The 21,833-nt window shown below is 36.7% G+C and overlaps 1 protein-coding gene across 1 annotated transcript in view; it reads right to left on the minus strand.

The window, feature by feature from the left end:
* UNC5C (unc-5 netrin receptor C) overlaps positions 1-21,833 on the minus strand; it is a 353,437-nt gene that overhangs the window by 31,890 nt on the left and 299,714 nt on the right. The window contains exons 8-12 of the mRNA XM_087935919.1: positions 19,773-19,829; positions 16,827-17,018; positions 11,549-11,893; positions 9,065-9,152; positions 258-426 (exon numbers count right to left, since the gene is read on the minus strand). Coding sequence (XP_087792045.1) covers positions 258-426; positions 9,065-9,152; positions 11,549-11,893; positions 16,827-17,018; positions 19,773-19,829 — 851 coding nt within the window. The remainder of the gene's footprint in view (positions 1-257; positions 427-9,064; positions 9,153-11,548; positions 11,894-16,826; positions 17,019-19,772; positions 19,830-21,833) is intronic.

The raw sequence follows: 21,833 nt of genomic DNA on the forward strand, positions 1-21,833 counted from the left end.
CTAGGGATTCGAACCGCTGAACTGCCGACCTTTCGATCAACAGGCACAGTGTCTTAGCCACTGAGCCACTACATCCCTTAGATGCAAGTATTAAAAACTCAAAACATTCCATGGAGATTGCAGTCCCAACACTCAGTGGGAAATGTGAATGAAATGATTAAAAAATGGTCATGATACATACATTTCAGGAAAAATATATTTTAATGGATATTCGATCAGACAATGTGAACCATGCAAGTGAAAGGCAAGAACCTCACCTCCCATTGTCCCTGGTCCACTTGGTTCTTCAACTGAATTTTCCAGTCTTCGGTGTTTGGTTCTGCACAGTGGTGCATTGTTAAAATGACAGGCCGAGTTAGTAATGCTCCTGGAGGCCCACAGCTCACTACAGGGGTCAAAAGGGTTTGACAATCTTCTACTGGTGGCCTGAATGGATTGCAAAGGAAGAAGAAAATATACATTCATCAGGTACCATTGTAATTGATTCATTATAAACCCTGTTATTATTTATCCCTGAACTGATATCAAAGAGAACTTTAGTGTTATTTATTATTAAAACGATAATATATTAACAATTATTTGTGCTTAAAATCATTGCAAAAGAACAAGAAAGAAAAACAAAAAACAGAGGGAAATAACTCTCATGGCAGGCAATTTATGTGACTACATTGGTAAAAAAATCAATTAAAGAGTATGCTGCTATACACTCTATAGCAAATTTGAAGTTGTAATTCCTCTATATTTTATTTATTTATCCTTGTAAATGACATTACTTCCACCACATAGATACAACAATTCATGTAACATCTTGTTAATTGAGGATAATATAGGAACATATAGCTGAACATGTGAGCTGAAAGAGGACAATCTATTGAAATTAAATGCAGAATAATTCAGGATTAACACAAGTTCTTTGTCTTAATTCTTTTACAGTTTATGCTGAAATTAAAAATAAAAATAATTAGTGATGTTATAACTCATTAAGTCATCATATTTTTTCAGTTTTTTCTCCCTTCCTTTCAACTCATTCACTCTTCCTTATATATTAGTTTTGCACTTTGACCCTTATTCTTTGTCTCTATAGAAGACCAAACATCTTAAACTATTACTGGTAACCAACTCTATATTAAATCTAGAATCCAATCATTATTAGTGATCCACAGACTACTTATTATCTTTCCAATAGTATTTGTCCATCTTAGAAGGTCTGCTTTTATTTTCCCATACTTGGTAAACCGTTTACCAAAGTATATCAATACATCCCCTTGTTCTAATTTCTCCCATTTCTATAATGCACCTGTGCATGCGCACATATACAGACATGTAAGTATAAAATCACTTGATTTTCTTTATCAAACCCATCTATGTTTTTTCTTTGACACATGAATTTTCAGCTTCACACTCCTTGCTACAACGTACAAACATTCTATTGGACATTCATTGCAAATCATTCAGATTTCAGCCAGCAAAATACATGGAAAAGTACATGTGCATTATATCTGCAGCCAACACACCTCGAATGTCACAAGAACAATTGCTTATACATTCTCCCGCTTGGGTGGGAGGTTGGACTAGATGACCTACAAGGTCCCTTCCAACTCTGATTATGTGTTAAATCTGTTACACCATACAGCAAGGAGACATGACAAATCCTTGTCTTACTTGTTCTTTGTGCCAAGCAATTTCTAAAGCATTCTCATTGTCAGCTAAGCTTTGCCTTTAAATCACTTTTATCATATTAGCAGCCAAATTTAAAACTCATATTCACACAAAGCATTCCATATTCTGGGCCTAATCATTTTATCACACAGACAATATCTTTTTTCATCAACTTTCCATTCGTTCTTCAAGATTAATCTGCCTTATAATAGAGGATTTATACTTTTGTTTCCTGAAACAAAGCAAAACATTATGCAGATTTCTACAAATTCTTCATGCAAAAATTCACCCTAGCAATAATGCAAATATTTTCCTAATTGAAACCCTCAGTTTGAGCCAGAAACAGTAATACGAGGCTGCCACTAATCATAAAACCCAATCTAATGCTCATCCTCATGCTAAAATTATGCAGAGGCATACTGCTTGATTACTCAGCTGATCGCTCATGCTGTCAGTAGGAGCAGCTAACCAAGATAGGAAATCTGCCTGCAGTTTGTTTAGCATTATGTGTAACCTGTGATGCCTTGTTTGTCCCTCTACCCAAGCCAGAAAGAAGAAGCTGGGGTGATGGGGGACAGAATCAAAATAGAATTCGGGTTTCAGTTTCTTAAAGAATAATCCAAAATCACTAATTTGAGGCCTCAGTCAGAGACTATCAAGAGGCGTCAAGTAGAAGATTTAAGTTGGGAGATTTCTGCTAATGCAGGTTTTTGTGTCGATGTTCTATATTGCACTCTATAGAAGGATATTTTGATTGACTGATTGACTGATTGATCTCTATGCTACAGAACTCATAAAGAGTCATTGTAGCATATGAATGACAACTGGAGCTACAGTGCCATTCAGGTATATTTTATAGTCTTATTCAGATATATTTATAACTCTTTCCCCCAGCCAGCACTATTCAAAGGATATTAACTGCAGAAAAGACTTGTATATTTGATAACAATATACACAAGAGAAAAAAATTACATAGACTTCTTCATTAGGAAAAACCCTGTCAGCTGGTGCTCCATTCAAAATCCAAGAGAGAAATACTTAGACTCCTTTAATCAGAGAAAAGATATCTTTTGTTAGAAACCAAGCAACAAAAGAATTCTGAATCTGAGAGAATGGGCGCATACATCACATATACAAAGTAATGGCAACGTTCCCACCCCCAATAGTTCAATTGGCTCATCCAATTAAAAGTTGTGTATATCATCATGTGAGTATCTCCAGGTGGTGATGAGGCCTCTGTCCGTTGACCTTGACATATTTTGATAAAGAGTTGCAGCTGCGCATAGCATAGGATAGAAACCTAAGCAAGAATCTACCCCCCCCCCCATATACAGTTCTGATTTGTAACATCTCCAGCTCATTTCCCATAACCATTTTCCCTTCCTCCCCCCGTTACTTATGACAGCCGAAAGATGAAAAGCAAAGGGAGAAAATCTTGAAGGCTGACAAACCGTCACAATGCAGTGTTGTGGCTCATGTGGTAACTGAGATACCTTCAACAGTTTTACTCTTGCAGACAGTTCTGCTCTACAAAAGTCTGCATCTATAGAACAACGCTGCCTGGAAATTCTTGTGAACTTCCTATGGTAAATATCCCAAATATTGAATGGGGCTCATTAAACTGAAATCAATCTCTTCTCTCTCTCTCTCCCCAGTTGCACTGTAGTCCAGGTGTGTGTGTACGTGTGTGTGTCAGAGAGAGAGGGAGGGGAGAATGAACTTAATTCATGAACATATTTTAGCCATAATGAGCCATTAAATGTTGTTTTTCTATATAGATAAATATTCATTACTAGACACAGAACAAAGTAGAACTAAGTAAGCCATTTAAATATTTCAATTCTGTTGATGCCTCATTAGTCATATTTTGCAACACAGATTTAAGAATGGTCACAACAGTAGACTGTCTGAGTAGAAAAATGTAAAATATCTTCTGTTATTCTAGGCTAGTTCTTATTTGCATGCTAAAATCTAGGATTATGTTACAAATGCAGTTAGTATCAGGAAATGTCACAAGTGTATCTTCACCAGTGTAAATGAAGAGTGTATTAAAAATACCCATAAATTGTTATTTTTGTACCTCCAAGATTTTTAATGACCCCATTTCCCATTTTCATAGACTTATGACTTAGGTTATTCATACCACAAGATTTCGGGTGGTGCTTTCTATTCTCATTAGAATGCATTAAAATAGTTTAAGAAATAACAGCTGTGAACTCCAGCAATGAATGACATTGCTTCTTTTAAGAAGCATAAACCAGAATAAATTTTTAATGGGCAGAGAATGGTTTATAGTAATCTGCTGTTGGTTCCTCAGAAATATGTGGTGAATGTCATGTACAACTTAAGATGACATTCACTTATGTACTACAATTACCTATGTTACATCTCTTAAAACTTGCTAGGAATCTTTTTTCCCCCTATGTATTTATCCTAGAGGGCATCATTACTATATTAAGCATTCATCTAGAAAATCAAATTCAGTAAACAGTTATTACGACTTTTCCCAAGAAACCTGGTGTCTGTAGTTATGATTTCTGAGAACGCTATTAATGATTCTCTTTAATCTAAATTACAATATCGGGTTTTCCTCAGGGAAAGCCATGCTGGCAATTAGTATGCTTGCAGAAATTTATAGTATATATAATTCTGAGTGACAAACAGATTTCATTATTTCAATTGGGTCCTCTTTGTTATTATGCCAATTATTCAGTTTGCTGGAATAAAATACTATGCTTTGATTAACACCAAATTTAAAGGTGGTGGTAGTGGAAAGAATACAGAGTGAAAGAATTGAGATGAATATCCATAGGAGCAGATGATTATCCTTTCAGACATACTTTGCAAATTTTAAACTTTTTGGTATTTTTACTGAAGTTTTACTTCATGCAAATGTTTATACAAATGTATTGTCTCCTCCAAATTGGCATGATCAAAAATGTTTTGGGCAGCCTCCGCCAATCCTACATTTGTACTTCTTTCTTTTGCCCAGAAATGCCATGTGCTAGATTTTTATTTTATTATTTTTATTATTTTCTTATAACAAATATTAAGTTGAAAGAACAATGCCAGATTATTGTAGGTGGCAAAAATACCCAAATTGCACCAGTAACAGCAAAATCAACATTACATAAGAACTAAAAAAAAGAAATGTGAAGATATTATAATAGAAACTGTTGTTATGTGTCTTGATAATTAGAACAAAACTTTATTCATTTGATATTAATCATTTACTTGAGACTTCCATAAATTGACACTCAACATAATTTTGGCCAAGAAAGTACATATGTATGTCTATTGTTATTATTGTTCACAACACAAAAAATGCTTTCTGGATCCATCTAATCTACTATTGCCAAAAATGCATTCAGAAAACACATAAACCTAAACATATTTCAAATACTCTTTCAGAAAAAAAATTATACTTATACAAGGTAGGATGATAGCAGAGATGTCACACTGAACTTGCAAAATTATCCTTGCCTTAGAACTATTTTTTGAAAAGAGCAAAACAGGATTGTGCAGTGTCAGGGAGGAACACATACATTTCATGAAAATAATGTAAATACATCTTACAATCCAGTCCTGAAGATTTAGCATAATGAGCCATTACGTGTAATGTTGTTTCTACATTGACACATATTCATTATCAGATTGTGCATAGTGAAACTCTAAAGCATCAATGTTTTGAGAGCATTACTTATCTTTCCCTAAATCTCCTTTTTTAAAAATTCCGCAACCCAACTAATGCCTCTAAGTTTATATGCCTCTAAGTTCATTCTCTTCTACTAATAATATAGAATTCATCATTAAGAGTAAGAGCCTAGTTTCACATGAATCTGTATAGTCCCTCCTTTTAAAACCTTTTAGACTGATTATCAGCATGCCATATGGCAGCAAATTCCATATTTAACTTTATTTATATTTTTGTTACATTTATATGACCTCCCATCCTGCAATAGCGACCAATTTAAAAATCAGCACAATACAGTAACTCAAAATGAAAATGAAAAACCAACAACACTAAACAAGAACAAGTACAAAAAGAACAAAACAAAAACCTATGTGTTATAACACCTTATTTTTATTTTTAATCTCAGCATAAACTGTAAACCAAATTAGGACAAAGAACTTGCTGTGTTATTCTGCATTTAGTTTCAGTACACTGCCCTGAGTCCAATATTTTCAAAGATAAAAACATTTTCCTTTCAGCTTATGTATGTTCCTATATTAGATAGACTTTGGAAAAAGTGCAAAGAAGAGCAAGACGATTAAAGGCCTGGAGACAAAAACATATGAAGAATGATTGCAGAAATTGGGTATGGGTAGTCTAGGGAAAATAATGACGAGGGGTGACATGATAGCAGTGTTCCAGTATTGAGGAGCTGCCACAAAGAAGAGGTGGTCAACTTATGTTTCAGAGCACCAGAATGCAAGACAAGAAGCAATAGATGGAAACTAAATCAAGGAGGGAAGCAACCCGGAATTAAGAAGAAGCTTTCTAACAATGAAAACAATTAACCAGTGGAAAGCTTGCCTTCAGAACTTGTGGGTGCTTCATTACTGGAGGTTTTTAAATAAAGACTGGACAGCCACCTACCTGAAATGGTATAGGGTCTTCCGCTTGAGCAGAAGGGGTGGAATAGAAAACTTTCAAGATCCCTTCCAGCTTTATTCTGATTAAATATATGTCCTTACCAGTGGTGGATTCAGTTTTTCTTTACTACCAGTTCTGTGGGCATGGCTTGGTGGGCGTGGCATGGCAGGGGAAGGATACTGTAAAATCTCCATTCCCTCCCCATTCTAAGGGAAGGTTACTGCAAAACCCATTCCCTCTCTATCCCATTAACTTGCTTTCCAGCTCTGTTCTCCTGTGCAGGGCAACAAAAGAAGACCCAGCCGATCAGCTGGGACTCGGGAGGCAGAGAATAGATGGGAGCGGGGCCAGTCAGAGGTGGGATTTGCTGGTTCTCTGAACTACTCAAAATTTCCGCTACCGGTTTTCCAGAACTGGTCAGAACCTGCTAAATGCCATCTCTGCTCCTTACTGTCCTACATCCAAGTGAAAAAAAAAGTTTGAACATTGTAATTTTCCCATCTAGGAGAGTTATTTAAGCCCCTAATGCGCTGATTGCTTTTTTTGCAACTCTACTATATCCCTTTTTAAAAGACAGTAACCAAGTTAGCATTATAATTGTGATTTCCATTTGAAAGGGCAATGTTTGTTTCTTAAAAGCAAAATGGGTGCTTTTATTTAATCCATCGCTACAAAAGCAGAGGGGAAAAGCACCAGGCCAAATATGTACCATAGGCAATCAACAGTGTATTTGTGTCAAAGTACATTTGAGGTGGGCTGAGTGTGAAGAAATTGTAGCTGTGATGACCTATTAGACATGGATTGAATAATAGATCCTACCTTCGTGCAGCAAATATAGGGACAGCATTTATTTAAAATTCGACCTGCCTTGGAAGTTAGGCTTATGAAGATGGAGGGAATAATAGTACTTTATGAAATAACTGGCAAATAGTCACACAGTCAGACCTTTGTTATAATTCCCCGTTTCCAAAATATAAGTGACATATTTCTCTTATAATTAATTTTCGGAAGCAATTAGTTTAGGGATAGAGAACAGATTATCAGATTATAGAAGTGCGTCTAGCTGCAGCTGAGAACAGAACAGGCTGTGTCACTGGAGAAAGTAAGTGAAAGCTGAAATGATCAGATTAAAATTCAAGGTTTTTTGGATCCACTGTTGTAAAATTGAAGTGTTCAAAATACACATCACCTTCAGTAGTCCTTGTTCAATGAATACCTGTTCAACAATTGTTCAAAATTACAACAGTACCATGGTGCATGGTCACATGATTGCCATCTGGCTCACACTTATGATGGTGGCAGCATTCTGCAGTCATGTGTTTGCTCTTTGTAATCTACTCTGCTGGCTTTCCACCAGCAAAGTCAATGATGAAGTTACCAAGGAAAGTCACAAGTCCTTCGGGTAAGTCTTCCCCACCTGGCAGCAATCACCCCTGGCTCTGCCATACTCAGGATGCAGCTTGTGCCTCCTCCCCTCTCTGGTAGCAACCATTCCCTTGCCTGTTGGGAGCCTCCCGACACTCCATTCAATGTTTACATTCATGCACTGTCATTTCAGATGCTGGGAATAACACAGTTGGAAGGGATCTTGTAGGCCATCTAGTACAATACCAGGCTCAAGTAGGGGTCCCTGTATCATTTCTGACAAGTGGCTGTCCAGTCTCTTCCTGGAAGCTTCCAGTGATGAAGCTCCCACAACTTCTGAAGGAAAGCTGTTCAACTGTTTGATTGTTCTCAAAGTCCGAACATTTCTCCTTATTTCTAGGTTGAATTTCTCCTTGATCAGTTTCCATCTATTATTCTTTGTCTGGCCTTCAGGTGCTTTGGAAAATAGGCTGTTCCTCTCCTCTCTGTGACAGCCCCTCAAATATTGGGACACTGCTATCATGTCACCCCCGGTCCTTCTCTTCACTAGACTAGCCATGCCCAGTTCCTGCAACTGTTCTTCATATGTTTTAATCTCCAGTCCCCTGACCCTCCTAGTTGCTCTTCTCTACACTCTTTCTAGAATCTCAACATCTTTTTATAGTGTGGTGATCAAAACTGGATGCAGTGCTCTAGGTGTGGCCTTACTAAGCCTTTATAGATCAATAGTAGTACCTCGCCTGACCTTGATTCAATCCCTTTGTTAATGCAATTTAGGATTACGTTGCCTTTTTTGGCTCCTGCCATATACTGCTGGCTCCTTTAACCCCTTTAACAACCTGCATTCCTTGCTTAATGGCAGGACTAAGGAATTCCAGAAGTGCTGTCACTAAGCAATGAGGTCACATGACATTATGCTTTACAACCTTATGACGGAGTGATAGAAATGTCAGTGCGAATTACTGTCATTAAGTAAGGACAACCTGTACGTAAGGGAATGAGATGCAGAATATAAAGTTTGAATGGTAGAGAATACCATCCTATTCCATTCTTTCCCCTGGCTTGGGGAATGTACCCTTATAGCTGCGATTTTCCTTCATTATTTTGATACTGCTGCCAAATAGCTATTAACTACTCAAGCTGTTCAATTAACTGTCTAGAATCATACTGTGAGTGAGAGAGGTGGTAACTAAATTTGACAAATAAAAAACAAACAAACAGCTCGAGTGAAATATTTCATCACTTGCTCCTGTCAATAGAGAAGAGAGATCATTCCCTCAGTAAGGCTTGTCAGTTTGCTCGCAAACCATTTTATGGCCTCAGCATCTTTTCAGGTTTGCCTCAGTCCAAGCAGATATGCTGATCAGAATGTTACATTAGCATATGCGACCTCCTCCTTTCAGCAAGCATTCAAGCAAATGCAAGCAGCAGAATCTCTTTTACCTCACGTTCTCCTTTCGGTGAACCGTCACATACATTTCATAAACTCTCCCCTGAGGAATCGCCCCTGCAGGAATCAGCAAACTTACTCCTATAGAACAAGATGACAAAAGGGAGAGAGGGAGAGAAAGAGCTGAAGCAAATAAAAGAGAAGGGAGAAACCGCCTGAACTTTTGAATAATATGCTTTTTTGGAGATTGACAGGATTTTACCAGGACTCTTGAAATAGAAATGGGATTTTTACAGCCATCTTAATAGATGTAGTTTTCTGACTTGTTGGTGCCTCAGTGTTTGCCTTCTGCATTCTAGGAGTCTGAAACTGCTTTTATTTTATTTAAGAAATGAACAGATGGTTATGCTGCTGCTTAGACTGTAAAAATGAGGAGGGGAAAGCCCAGAGTTGCATTTACTATTCCAAACAGTAGTAATGGGATCATTGTTCTTGGCAATTCTTATTTAATGAAACTTGGAAAAAAGGGCAACGAAACATTGCTCATGAAACAACAGTAGTCTCTTTCATGTTTCTGAGGATATCAGCTTTATCTGGTCATTATTCACCATTTAGATGAACCAATGTAAGTCTGGTTACAGAATAGGGAATATTCATTGACTTTTTTTTATTACCAGCAGCTTGGAATATTTGTTAGAGTGTAGCTTAAAACACAGCCTGTAAAAGTATGCTGTCAAAATGCAATTAAATTGTAATCATTTAAGATGATAGCTGCAAAATTAAAGATACTGTTAAAATCTCTCAACTAATTCTAGAATCCTTACCAGATCTTCTCCTCTGAGAGGAAGTCTTTAGGCAGGTGTGGTAGGGATACTAAAAATCCCAAAAGTGCTTTTTCAAAAGTCAACTGGACTGTTTTTCATTGAAGATGTTTCCTTTCTCATCTAAGAAGCTTTTTCAGTTTCAGTTCATTCAGTTTTTGCAACTGAAGAAGCTTCTTGAATGAGAAGCAACATTTCTTGAAGAAAAACCAAAGTCTAGTTGCCGTTTGAAAAAGCACCTTTGGGACAACCATGAACAGGATGGCTGAGCATCTCCATAGTCATTTAGGGATCCTAAAGTTTCCATTGGTGAACATTCTTGTTAGTTCAGGAAGCAATCACGTTTCCATTGGTACCCTTTCATTTCAGATATTCTAAATGGGAAGAAGAGCATCTGGGTGATGGGAGGAAAATGATGTGTTATCTCCGTGACCCTGATCAATATATGCTTATGAGAATATTTGCAAGCTCCAAGACAGAGAGATAAACAAGTAGAGAGTTTGCTAGGGGTTAGGTGCTGTCCTCATGACCATCCAGATTCAGACACCAACAAACTCCCTCAACATCATTCCTGGCCCGTTGGTCTTCCCTGCTATGTTTTGTATATACAGACTATGATATGATCTCAACAGCTAAATAAGCACATTAATTAACAATGATGATAATACAATGAATATTCCCTACCTTCCCTTTCTAAAACCTCTCCTGTATGGGAAGGTTCCCCCAAAATCCAGTAAGAACTTCAGTTAAACTAAGAGCAGTGGTGGTACAGTGGTTAGGATGCAATATTGCAGGCCAACTCTATTCACACTGCCAGGAGTTTGATTGCTTCTATCCTAACCTAAAGTTTTGACTCAGCCTTTAATTCTTCTTAGGTTGGTAAAATGAGGACCCACATTGTTGGGGGCAATATGCTGACTCTGTAAACTTGCTAAGAGAGGGCTGTAAAGCACTGTGAAGCGGTATATAAGTCTAAGTGCTATTGCTACCTTGTTCTGTGTCAGAACATCTCTTCTTATGAGGAGACAGAACTTCACACGCAAATGAGTTTATTGGAATACCTGCAAATGGTCATTATAATTATGGAAGATAGTTAATTTAATTCCACAGTGCATTTTCTTCTTCATTATTGGGTTATTTCCCCCTAATAGACCTTCAAAGAGTTCATTTATTTTTAAAATATAAATAAATAAATTCTGAGGTTGCAAATGCAGAGAGAAAGAACTATTGTATTATAAACATCTGCCTTCTGACTGAGCTGGAGGAAACAAACAGAAATTTGGAATGGATTTCTTTCTTATAATTAGTTTGTTCTTTTTATGTCAAGTGAGAACAGAACACTTTTTGCCCTGAACTTCAAGGTTTTCTCCCTCTTCCCTCTTTTTTAATTGTGACACATGAAAGGGAAAAAAAGCCAAAGGGCTGAGCATCCTACTTCAAATAAGTTGACAGTTGAAGGTCTCTATCTGAAGGCAATGACTCAGAGTTCTGCATATTTCTCCTTCAGAAGAAGTTAGAAGTTAGTGAGAAGAATATGTATAATAGTCAAGTAAAATCAAATGGGAGAAAAATATTTCTCTGATTTAAATGTAGGATACAGCTTTCTATAATGATGCAAAATCTTTGCTAGAGAGGAAAAAAAAAACAACCCCCACAATTCTGGAAATAACACGAGAAATGTTCTTTGAAAGCGAATGGGTGTAAATAATAATTTACCTGAGTTGGGTACAATCAGATGACCCCCAAGAGAATTGAAGGTCCCAAAAGCAGTGCACGATGGGTCTGACTGCCGTGCAAGGCTCTGATTTTTAATGTTTAATGCTTCATTATCCAGTAGGGATTGGGTAATCTGTGGAGAGAGTTTGGATGAAAAATCCGACAGCTCATCCTGGGGTGTGACTGCACCTGAATTGTTGTAAACTTTGATCTTCAAGTTGGGCAGGGGATCCAGGATTGGAGAGTTGGTCATTGGAATTTTATCAGAGACATCATGCAAAGCATAAACTGGGCCTCTGTACATAGCTGCTGCAGAAGTAAGGTCAGGAGGAACAGCTAGGAGATCTGTTTTAAAGAAGAAGAAGAAAAAAAAATGCAACATTAAGATCAAGAAGCTATGGCCTCAACAGCAGCATTCCCATCAGTCCCTGTCTGGATTTGATATGAATGGAACCCTCAGAGTTCCAGGATAACTTTGAACATACGGTGTTAAAAAAAATGCGCTCATAAACTACAGATAAAAAGTAACTTCTATTAGTCAGGAAAGGCTTCACTAAATCATGACTGAATCTCAGGTTTGGCTGCGGAACTTGAAATCTGAAAATGTTTGAAAATATTAAGCTGCTGCATGCAGCCAAAATTATGTGAGTAGTAATGTAAGCAGCAGTGGTGGGATTCAATTTTTTTACTCCCGGTTCTGTGGGCATGGCTTGGTGGGCGTGGCAGGCGAAGGATACTGTAAAATCTCCAGTCAGAGGTAGTATTGCTGGTTCTCCAAACCACTCAAATTTTCTGCTACCGGTTCTCCAGGACTGGTCAGAACCTGCTGAATACCACCTCTGGTATGTAGTCATACTAAGGCATTTCACATATGAAGATTCACCTTTCCAGGTAAGAATCTGATGTTTTTCCAGATGAGTTTTGCACATCATGGTTATGGGTGAAGAACATGATTAAGTGTTCCTAAAATAGGATAGAAGGGAGCAGGGCTGTAACAGAAGCAGCTTAAATAATTGAACTACCTGTAATCAATAATTTCTCATAGATGTGGTATATCAACCTGCAGTTCTAGAAATGTCCCAAAGTAGAACTTTTTTTTCCAGAAAGGTCAGCAAAGATTCCAAAAGCATTGGCAGAATAACTTTTGACTTTGCACAGCAGTTGCAGACCAGCAAAATGATCAGCAAAATTGACAGAAATGTTGGGAAGAGACAAGAAAGCTCCTGCAATGTCAACATGGCAGAAAACAGATGTAGGAGATTGTAAAGGCTTAAGAACTAGCCAATGAAAAGAAATCCCCAGGAGGCTGAGAAAAGATGTGGAAAGTACTATATCCTGAGCCTTTGAAAAGTGGAAAATACTTCGTAGAAGTTTAATCAAACTGGAGAACAACCTTGTCAATCTTATGCCATGAAATATAGGAAGCATCTTGTTATAGTGCACAAATAGCACAAGTACAGATGATCATCTATCATCATGCAAAGGTACAAAAGATAGTGTAGTAGAATACTCTAATGAGTTAGAAATGAAATAAGTAAATAATCTATGAGATAAAACTGTATTGTTATGTAATGGTATGTTTATTTATAATTAATGCAATAATAAAGAAAAGAGGGAAACATTGTAATTGTGTCTAAAGATTGATAAAATATTGAAAAGAAATGTGAAAGATTTATAAGGAAATTTATTCCAGTTACTAGAATGAATTTGAATAATTAATTTTCTTATTAATAGTAAATAACTTATAAGATAAAACTGTATGACTATCCAATGGTATGCTTATTAACAGTTAAGTAATAATGAAGAAGAGAGGGAAACATTTCAACTGATAAACATTGAAAAGAAATGTGGAAGATTTACAAGGCTCATACCAGTATTATTTGAACAACTATTTTGTTCACTAATGTTTATATATATGTATTGTTTTTGCTATGTTTTTAGAATTTTTCTTTTTACATTTTTGAGGGGAAGTACCAAGCAGAGTCTGAATGATGAGAATTACATGATATACAATAGATTAGAAATTTGAATGTTATAATTTTAGAATGCACAAATTTAATGTTTAATGAAATTTCATGATAATAACAAGACTTAAAGGTGTTGCGCTCCGATTGGCAATCCTAGAGGGAATTTTGCTTTTTAAGAATGTTGCAAGAGAACATAATGGAATTGTAAACAAGACAGACAAAAGTATAAGTATAATGAATAAAAAGTTATAGAAATTTAGGTAAAAGAAATACAATTAAATAAGAAGAAAATGAGATAATCATAAAAGAAAATTAAGAGAAGTAAAGGGCGAAATAGTGAGAAGTTAGAAAAAGAGTAATAAGATATGAAGTTGAATATATAAGATGAATATGCATATGAAATTGTGTCTGTATGGAAATGTGATAACCCGGAACCATGCTGTACTCAAATAAGATGTTTTATTTGTTTTGTTAAAACTTAATAAAACTTTATTTAAAAAAAAGACAGTTGTTAGGCCATATGTTGTTACAGAAATAGACAGAATTGAAATTCTAGGATGTGAAGGTTCCTTTCTTCAAAAGTCCATAAAGCTGAAAGGCCTACAAGATGCCCCTTCCAGTCAATCTACTGTGTTTATCTGTGGTAGATGTGATGTGAAGTGGTCTTACAAGCTAGATGTCAGACCTGTCACAGCTTAAACCTCTAATTAGAAATGATCCTTGATTCCATTGGTTGAGAATGGGATAGTTTATTAGAAGTCAAGCGTATTGCAGTAAAGCATATCCAGAACTGAAATCCCTAAGTTCAATTTTTCCCTCCCTTAATTTAAGCTCCCATATCCAATCAGGTTTAAGCAAGATGTTTTCAGAGTGGTCACTTCAAGCCTAAGTTGGAAGGCAGCTGCCTTCTTCTCCCAGCCAGGTGACCTTGAAGCAGCATCCCATCCACACTTCCCAAAGTTCGTGGCAGACTGTCGTCACAGGGTAGTGAGGCAAAAGCAAGTGTGAGGTGGCAGCTGACACTAGATTGCATTGATTTCCTTGCTAAATAAAGGACTCAATAGAGAGTATGGCAGAATGAAGAAAAAGCTGCAGCAGCAAAACCCATAGAAACCAGTTGTGGAGTGAATGAAGTCAGAAAGGGAGAGAGGAAATATAAACAAGTATTGTATAGGCCATAGGCCTGTCAACATTTAATCATAGAATGCTCCCAAACCCAGGTTGGCCATTCAAAGCATTCTGGTCTTGAAAATAGCATTTCAAGATTGTAAGATGTTCCAGACCTTTTGGAATGTCTCATTTTGAGGTTGAAGTACCTATTTACAGGTCAGACTATCATGATAAAATTCACTGAAAAACCACAATGAATTTTTGAAGAAGAGCAGAAGCATGTCAGGAAATAGATTTTATGTTATCTTTCTCCCCAAAATTTGTTTTTCTAGGCTATAAATTATTGGATAGCACATGACTACCATGTAGCTTTCAAAACTGAACAATTTAATCATATTGCTATTGAAATGAACAAGGAGCGGATTCAGGTCATTTTTTTAATTTTTATTTTCCATCTTCTAAAAAGTTTCTTTGAATCGACATAGGAAGGGACTTTCCCCTCACAGAAGGAAGACACGCAAAGTGGCAGAAGTGATAATAGAATAAATTGGAAGAGCTGGAAGAAGTGAGAAAATTAAAAAGGTTCTTTCTTATTTAGTATCACAACCTATTCTAAAAATATGAGTTCCAGGTATACTTGTAAAATAAGAAACAGAAATCCTGCGATTTCCGGAACTTAAAATTACATTTAATGTACTTACTAAGCTTTCATCAGCCTCTGCTGATATTGTCAGAGTATTAAGCTACCATTACAGAGATCTTTGCCTTTATATATCATTAATCAATTTAGCCCTTGCACTCATAATAGGCCCTCTCAACTGCCTCCCACCCATAATTAGCTCTGTTGTTTTTACTTCCGTCATGTGGGTTAAAGGAGACTTATCTCTTGTTGTTGCTTTCTCCTGTGCCCGACCCAGCCTGGAATGCTTATCTCTAGGAGGTGATGTTAACATGTCAGCTATTGCAATTTGTTGCTTTGCTTGTGACCTGGTTCTTTGGCCCAGCTCTTTCTTCATTATTCCTGGCTGCTATAACTTGAGGCAGCTTTACCGAGCTCCTCTGTATTTAGACAGGCCTGGCTGTGCCTTCATAGGATGGGTCCACATGCCCAGGGATGGGAGGGGTGGCATTGGTCCCTGCTCCCCAATGGGAAGTGGTCTCTGCTCCTCCTACAGGGTCTTTCCTGGTGTCTCAGTGCTTGGTAGGCTGGTGATGGTTCGATATGCGTACTGATAGAATTGCTATTGGAAAACCAGGCTTCTTTTAAAAGGCATCCTCCTTTAGTTATATCACGGGCAACAACCTCAGCTTCTTGAAAGCTGAATGTGTGATTAGGCTCCCGCATATGTGCCCATATCTGAGAGCACTGTTCTTTGCGCTGGACAGCTAATTTGTGTTCATGTACCCTGGTCTGTAGCCACTTGGTCGTTTCCCCTATGTAATTGCTTGCACAATAACTACAGTTATTTAATACTGCATCTAGGAGACTATCAGAACTTTCCAAGCTTCTGGGGGAAAGTCAAAAGAATCAAAATGTTTTGGGTGTTTTATAATTTTCTTATTCATTTGGCATTTCTTATTGTTCACGTAGTTTCTTCTACAGCATGGAAAAATGTAATCCTTGCATGGCTGAATTCTATGGGTTACATGGATCTTCATGGAAAATCTTTCTTCTCAAAACCAAATCCTGAAAAAATGGCCAATCACAGGTCTATCATGTTAGGTCTCTAGTAAATAAACTTTACTAGAGACACAGGTCTCTAGTAAATAAATAAACTTATCAGAAATAATTCTATAGACCAAACTAGTGGAAGTTATCTTGGTACTGCAAAGCTAAATAGAAAAGGGAGAGGAATTTGGAAAGGACTGCGTTTCACCACCCAAATTATTTTTTCTTTAAATCCTATACAGGATATATAATTGATAAAGAGTCCCTGATCAAAGAACTCACAATTTAGATCGGGTAAGAGGAAAGAAAAGGTAATTATTTTTTAAAAAGAAGAATGCAGAAGAGGGCCAAATGACATTAGTTCTTCTAGATTAAGTTTTCTAGATAAATTTATCTACAGGATATTTAGTTGGAGAAATCTGGTTTATGGCATATCTCTAAATTTTGTTAATGGTGACTGTCTGGAAACAAACAAATGGCACCTGTCTTGCAGCTTTTGTTTAAATTTTGTTAATAGTGACTGAAAACAAACCTTGTCTTGCAGCTTTTATATTTACAGGCTGAAATCCACCATTTAGTGCCGAGGAATCTATAATATCTGACTCGAAGTCTCGATGGTTCTTCCGGTAGATGAATAATGCAACAGTTACCGAAATAGCCAAGCACACAATCACGGCTATCACAATGCCAACGTAGAGAGCGACATCATCCGAATCAGGAGCAGCTAGGAGGGGAAAAAATAATAATTGGAGCACAAAAGTAGAACAGATTAATTGTCCCACATATTTCTATTAGCTCCTATAGGTGTTTATTATAGTTTTGCATGTTAATTTGAAATTGAATGCTCTGCCACATGATTTTGGAAGGAGGAAAAAATATTCAAGGCTTTAGTCATAACTGTTTTCTTACTCTTTGTCTATGTGCATTTTTTTTTTGTCTTGGAGGCAAGTAAATTAACACATTGTTTATAACTAGACTGTCAAGGCAAATTTAATCAAAAGAGCCATTTAGCACTCTTTTCGGTGCTAATTTATTCAGCGGGGCACCTGTTAATAAAAGAGGCTATATTTCCTTTTGGCATACTGAAGCTTAATTTTTAAAAGTAAACACATCTTAAAAGAAAATAAATGGGAAATGGTGATATGCCTGATAGACAGCTTACCTATTTCTTAAAGGAAATACTTTGAGGACAGCGCTCCATAATATGAAGACATAGAAGTAACTGTATGTTAATACTTTTCAAATGTGCATGCATATTTTATTTATTTGAGTCTCTGTGGATCAATATGTGCATCTGTATGTATATATAAGTTGGAACGGCTGCTTATACTTTGCCTAAAGAAACTTTAAATATCTACATATTGTTGATGTGCCCCTCCCAGGCAAGCTGTGGGGAATCTAAGTCCTAAATATGCTCTTAGGCTAAAGGTGACATTGAAAGACTAAGTGGCACATTCAAACCTAGAGGAAAGTATCATAATGTCAAGAAATTCAAAACATGTTTCTAAGGCATCACTGATTGTTTTGTTACAAAATCATATTTTCTATTTTTGTGTGTGTGTGTGTGTGTGTGTGTGTGTGTGTGTGCGTGTGTGTGTGTGTGATTTATAGTAAGCTTCAGATTTGAGAACATCACTGTTTTATGCATGCTGACAGAATTCAAGAAGTCTGCAATCTGTCAGAGAGCCTAAGGCAGCTGTCCAAATCAGATTTGTTCCTCCTGTTTCAAACATGGTCTGACATGAAAATCCAAACAGCCTCTGCTTTAAACAACTTTCAAGAACAAAACAACAATTAACAGCAACAGAACAAGCTGATACCTCAACATGCCTTGGATAGCTTGCTGCAATGTACTGAGATGAAGGATGAAATAAGAACCAAAGCCATCTAGGCTTAAATATTATTATTTATAGTGCTGTATTTTTGCTGTATGAATATTTTTCATGCATTATCAGCCTCCTTCCCTGGAGCCTATTCTTCCAAATGAAGTGACCGGTGACCACTGATGAGTTCTTTGATTGCCTTGAAAGACTGTCATCATTTGAATGTCTTTAATTTATAGTTAAGCTTAAATTTAAGGCATCAGGCACATTTCTTCTTTTCTACCAGACTTTTAAAATACAATTGAACTCCAACTGGTTTGTGTGTACTCTTTGACGATCTCTTATTGTTCTGTTGTTTTCATTTTGAAGTTACTATCTGTTATTTTGGTTGGATTGTGAACTGCTCTTCAAGCTTTATGTTTGATTTGATTTAATTTGGTTTTTATTGAAAGACCAGGCAGAATTTCAACAAACATATAGTGTCTTTTCTCCCAAGAGCTCAAGACAATGTTTATGGAATAACACTTCATTTCATCAAACAAACCCCTGTATCTAGGTTTGGACTGACTGCAAGTGACTGTCTCAAAGTCCCCAATTTCCCATGAATAAGGCTGGATTGGAATCCAGGTCTGTTGATCTAACTCATTATAGTCCAGCATCTTAATTAATACACCATACTGGCTTTATTGGATGTTGGAGTCCTTCACTTGTTCCCAAATATAGTGCTATAAGGTAGGCCAGCACGATCATGTCCACAACACTGGTGAGGTGAGGCTGAATATAATCATCATCCACCTACTGTATTCATAGTTTATTCTTCATTTATTCAAAATATCTAAATATTTATCCTCTAAATTTTACAGTTTGTTGATTTTCACAGTGCAGATGAGCAAACAGAAATGCAGATGAGCAAACAGCTTTGGTGATCTTTTCACTTATATGTTTGTAATACATCTTCACCAATCCCACTGTAATATTACATGCCAACCCATGGCTTCCCTCTACAAGTCTTTCCAAAAAAACCTGCCTACGTGACATAAATATGATGGAACATTTTTCATGAACAGAAAATATTTTAACTTATTTTTAAACAGACCAATATTACAATATTTAAATGTACTGATATGCTTAAGTAGTAAGCTTTTGGATTCCTTATGTACGTAGGCAATACCTTCTCAAAAGAAAAGATCATGTTCTAAAATACTTGGTTTTGGTTTTCTTTAACTCCTAATACAATAGATGGATACCAATAGATGACCAAGGGACATCTATTATATATTCTGCCTAATTGAACTCAAAAGGTGCCTTTGAAAATGCTAATGTTTTATTCTATCTTTCAGAAATGGCTTTCATGGAAAAAAGTGTGAGAAAAATCACCAAGGGAACCATTCACACCCATTGTCTTATCCTCTTTAATCAAATTAAAAAGTTGCAATTGTTTCATGCCTTGCTAAAATCTTAGTTGGTTTTCTTTGATTTTCTTTTATCTTCCTTCCCTAATATTTGTTCCCCAAGTGTGGACTCTCTCTTAAACAAGCAAAACATAACTCTGGAGAAGTTGAATCTTTCTTCTCCAATGGACATACAACCTAGTGGAAAGTAATTCTTGGATCAGCTAATCAGAATCCAAGCACATATTATCAAGCAACACTTACAAGAAAATCCATATTCATTCTGGGTTCTCTGTTCAGTTGAAATAGGGTAAATGAAACCTTTAAAAGAAAAAAAAATGGGAATAAAATCAAATTAACATAGGGAGCTTTTAAACACACACGTTCACACATACGCACAATTGTACCCAAATATTTTAATTTAAAAATAAAACAAAAGGAATGGAAAAGAAAAAAAGGGAAGGAAAAGAAAAAAACTCATGGCATTTTAGAATTCAGAATCAGCACACTATTATAATTTTGCATCTCCTGTCTGCTCAATAGTCTTACTCAGAATTAATAAGTAGACAGATTGAATTTCAAAGCCAAAAATTGGTCTCGAGTCACTAACTTTGGAGTGCTTAAAGTCTTTCTTTTATTGAGCATAAACTCTAATGGATCTAATTTATTTCAGACATCAAGGATCATTAGCATATGGAAAGTCTTCTTCCTCCCAATTTCTGCCATATGCGTTAATTCCCAGGATATATTCAGCAGAGCTCTAAATAGTTTTTTATTTAATTATAGAAGCTAGCTGCTGGTCTAATAGGACTGCAAGTGCCTTGTCTTCAATGGTCAAAGGTTAAATATCCATTTACCAAGTGTTCAACCCATGGAAAAGCATCATTCCCTCCACTCTTCCTTTTTCCCCTAGATTTCAGGGGAATGGTTTTTAACCTTCCTTTTAATAGAAATCCAATTCTGTTCTCTGGGGAGCAAGCAATTTGCCAGAGAGTTGGAAAAGGCATGTGTTCCATTTGAGATCATTAGAAAATCAATAGGAACCTTGACATCATAAAGTAATTTATTTCGGATTTTGAAGCTTTGTGTAATATTGACAAAACTATAACACAATTTTTTTCCCCTACAAGAAACAAATAGAAAGAAAAATGACTTTCCCCTGATTTTTAGTGATAATGCAATTCTCAAGAAATCTATTTTTTTTTTCTTTGAGCAATTTGCTCTGAAGCTGTGCAGTAAAGAAAAAAAAGGTGTTGGGATTTTTTTTTGTCTATGCCAACAGAGAAACATTTAACTGGAACCAAATTCCCACTGTGATGAGTGGAAATTTTACTTCTAAGTAAGCATGTTCAGAATCAAGGAAACAGCTGTTGCGGGGGGGGAATACTGGCTTACTTAAAAAAAGGAACCAAATCCCAAAGAAAATTGAAATGGATTTTTTTTCATCGTAAAATATTGCATTCCTAGGCCTATCAGCAATTAAATTTGAAGGCATTGTAAAATACCATGAGAATGAGATTGAAAATCAGAAGACACTTTCACAACAGAGAACTATTGAGAAACCATACATAAATTTCAATATAATATTACTTAGTATTTGATGACTGAAAATGTTTTTCAATCAAGGTAGGCTATACTGATATAAAGAAATGGCAACCAAGTTTATCCACTTTCTTACAGAATCCCTACAGCATGGATCTATTATCTTCAAGGCCCACATAGTTCAAAGTATGAAAACCAACAACTTTAACAATTTTCATTCTTTAGCATTTTCAATAAGGAAAGCACAATTTATAATATTTTTACTTTCAAGTTTTTACTTTCTCTTGACCAAGTAGGGCAGGGGTGTCAAACTGGATTTTTTGAGGGCTGGATCAGCAATGTAGTTCTCCTCCATGGGCCGGCTGTGGGGGGAGATAGGACGGACACCTTCTGAAGCACCTGCTGGTCAAAACAGGGCATGGGGAGGCTACACGCAGACAACCCGTCTTTGGGCTGGACAGCCTCCTGCAGTACTTTGCCAGCCAAAACGGGGTGTGGGAAGGCTGCACACAGCTCCCTGTGCTTTGTTTTGGCCAGCAACATGTTGCAGGAGGCTGTCCAGACCGAAAATGCACTACACTCCTTATTTTGGCTGCCAGAGGCACCGTGGGCCAGTCCTTTGCTATTTCCAGGCCGGCTCTGTGGGCCAGATTTAAGCACCCCACAGTTGGTTCTGGCCTGCGGGTCTTGAGTTTGACACCCCTAAAGTAGAGTAAGACCATTTTTGCAGCCATCCTTCATAAACTAGGGACATGTTACACATTGAGCAAGGGAATTCCGCTG

The sequence above is a fragment of the Pseudonaja textilis genome, chromosome 6 (genome assembly GCF_049901715.1).
Source record: "Pseudonaja textilis isolate UNSWEBS1 chromosome 6, rPseTex1.2, whole genome shotgun sequence".
In the NCBI taxonomy this organism is placed as follows: domain Eukaryota; kingdom Metazoa; phylum Chordata; class Lepidosauria; order Squamata; family Elapidae; genus Pseudonaja; species Pseudonaja textilis.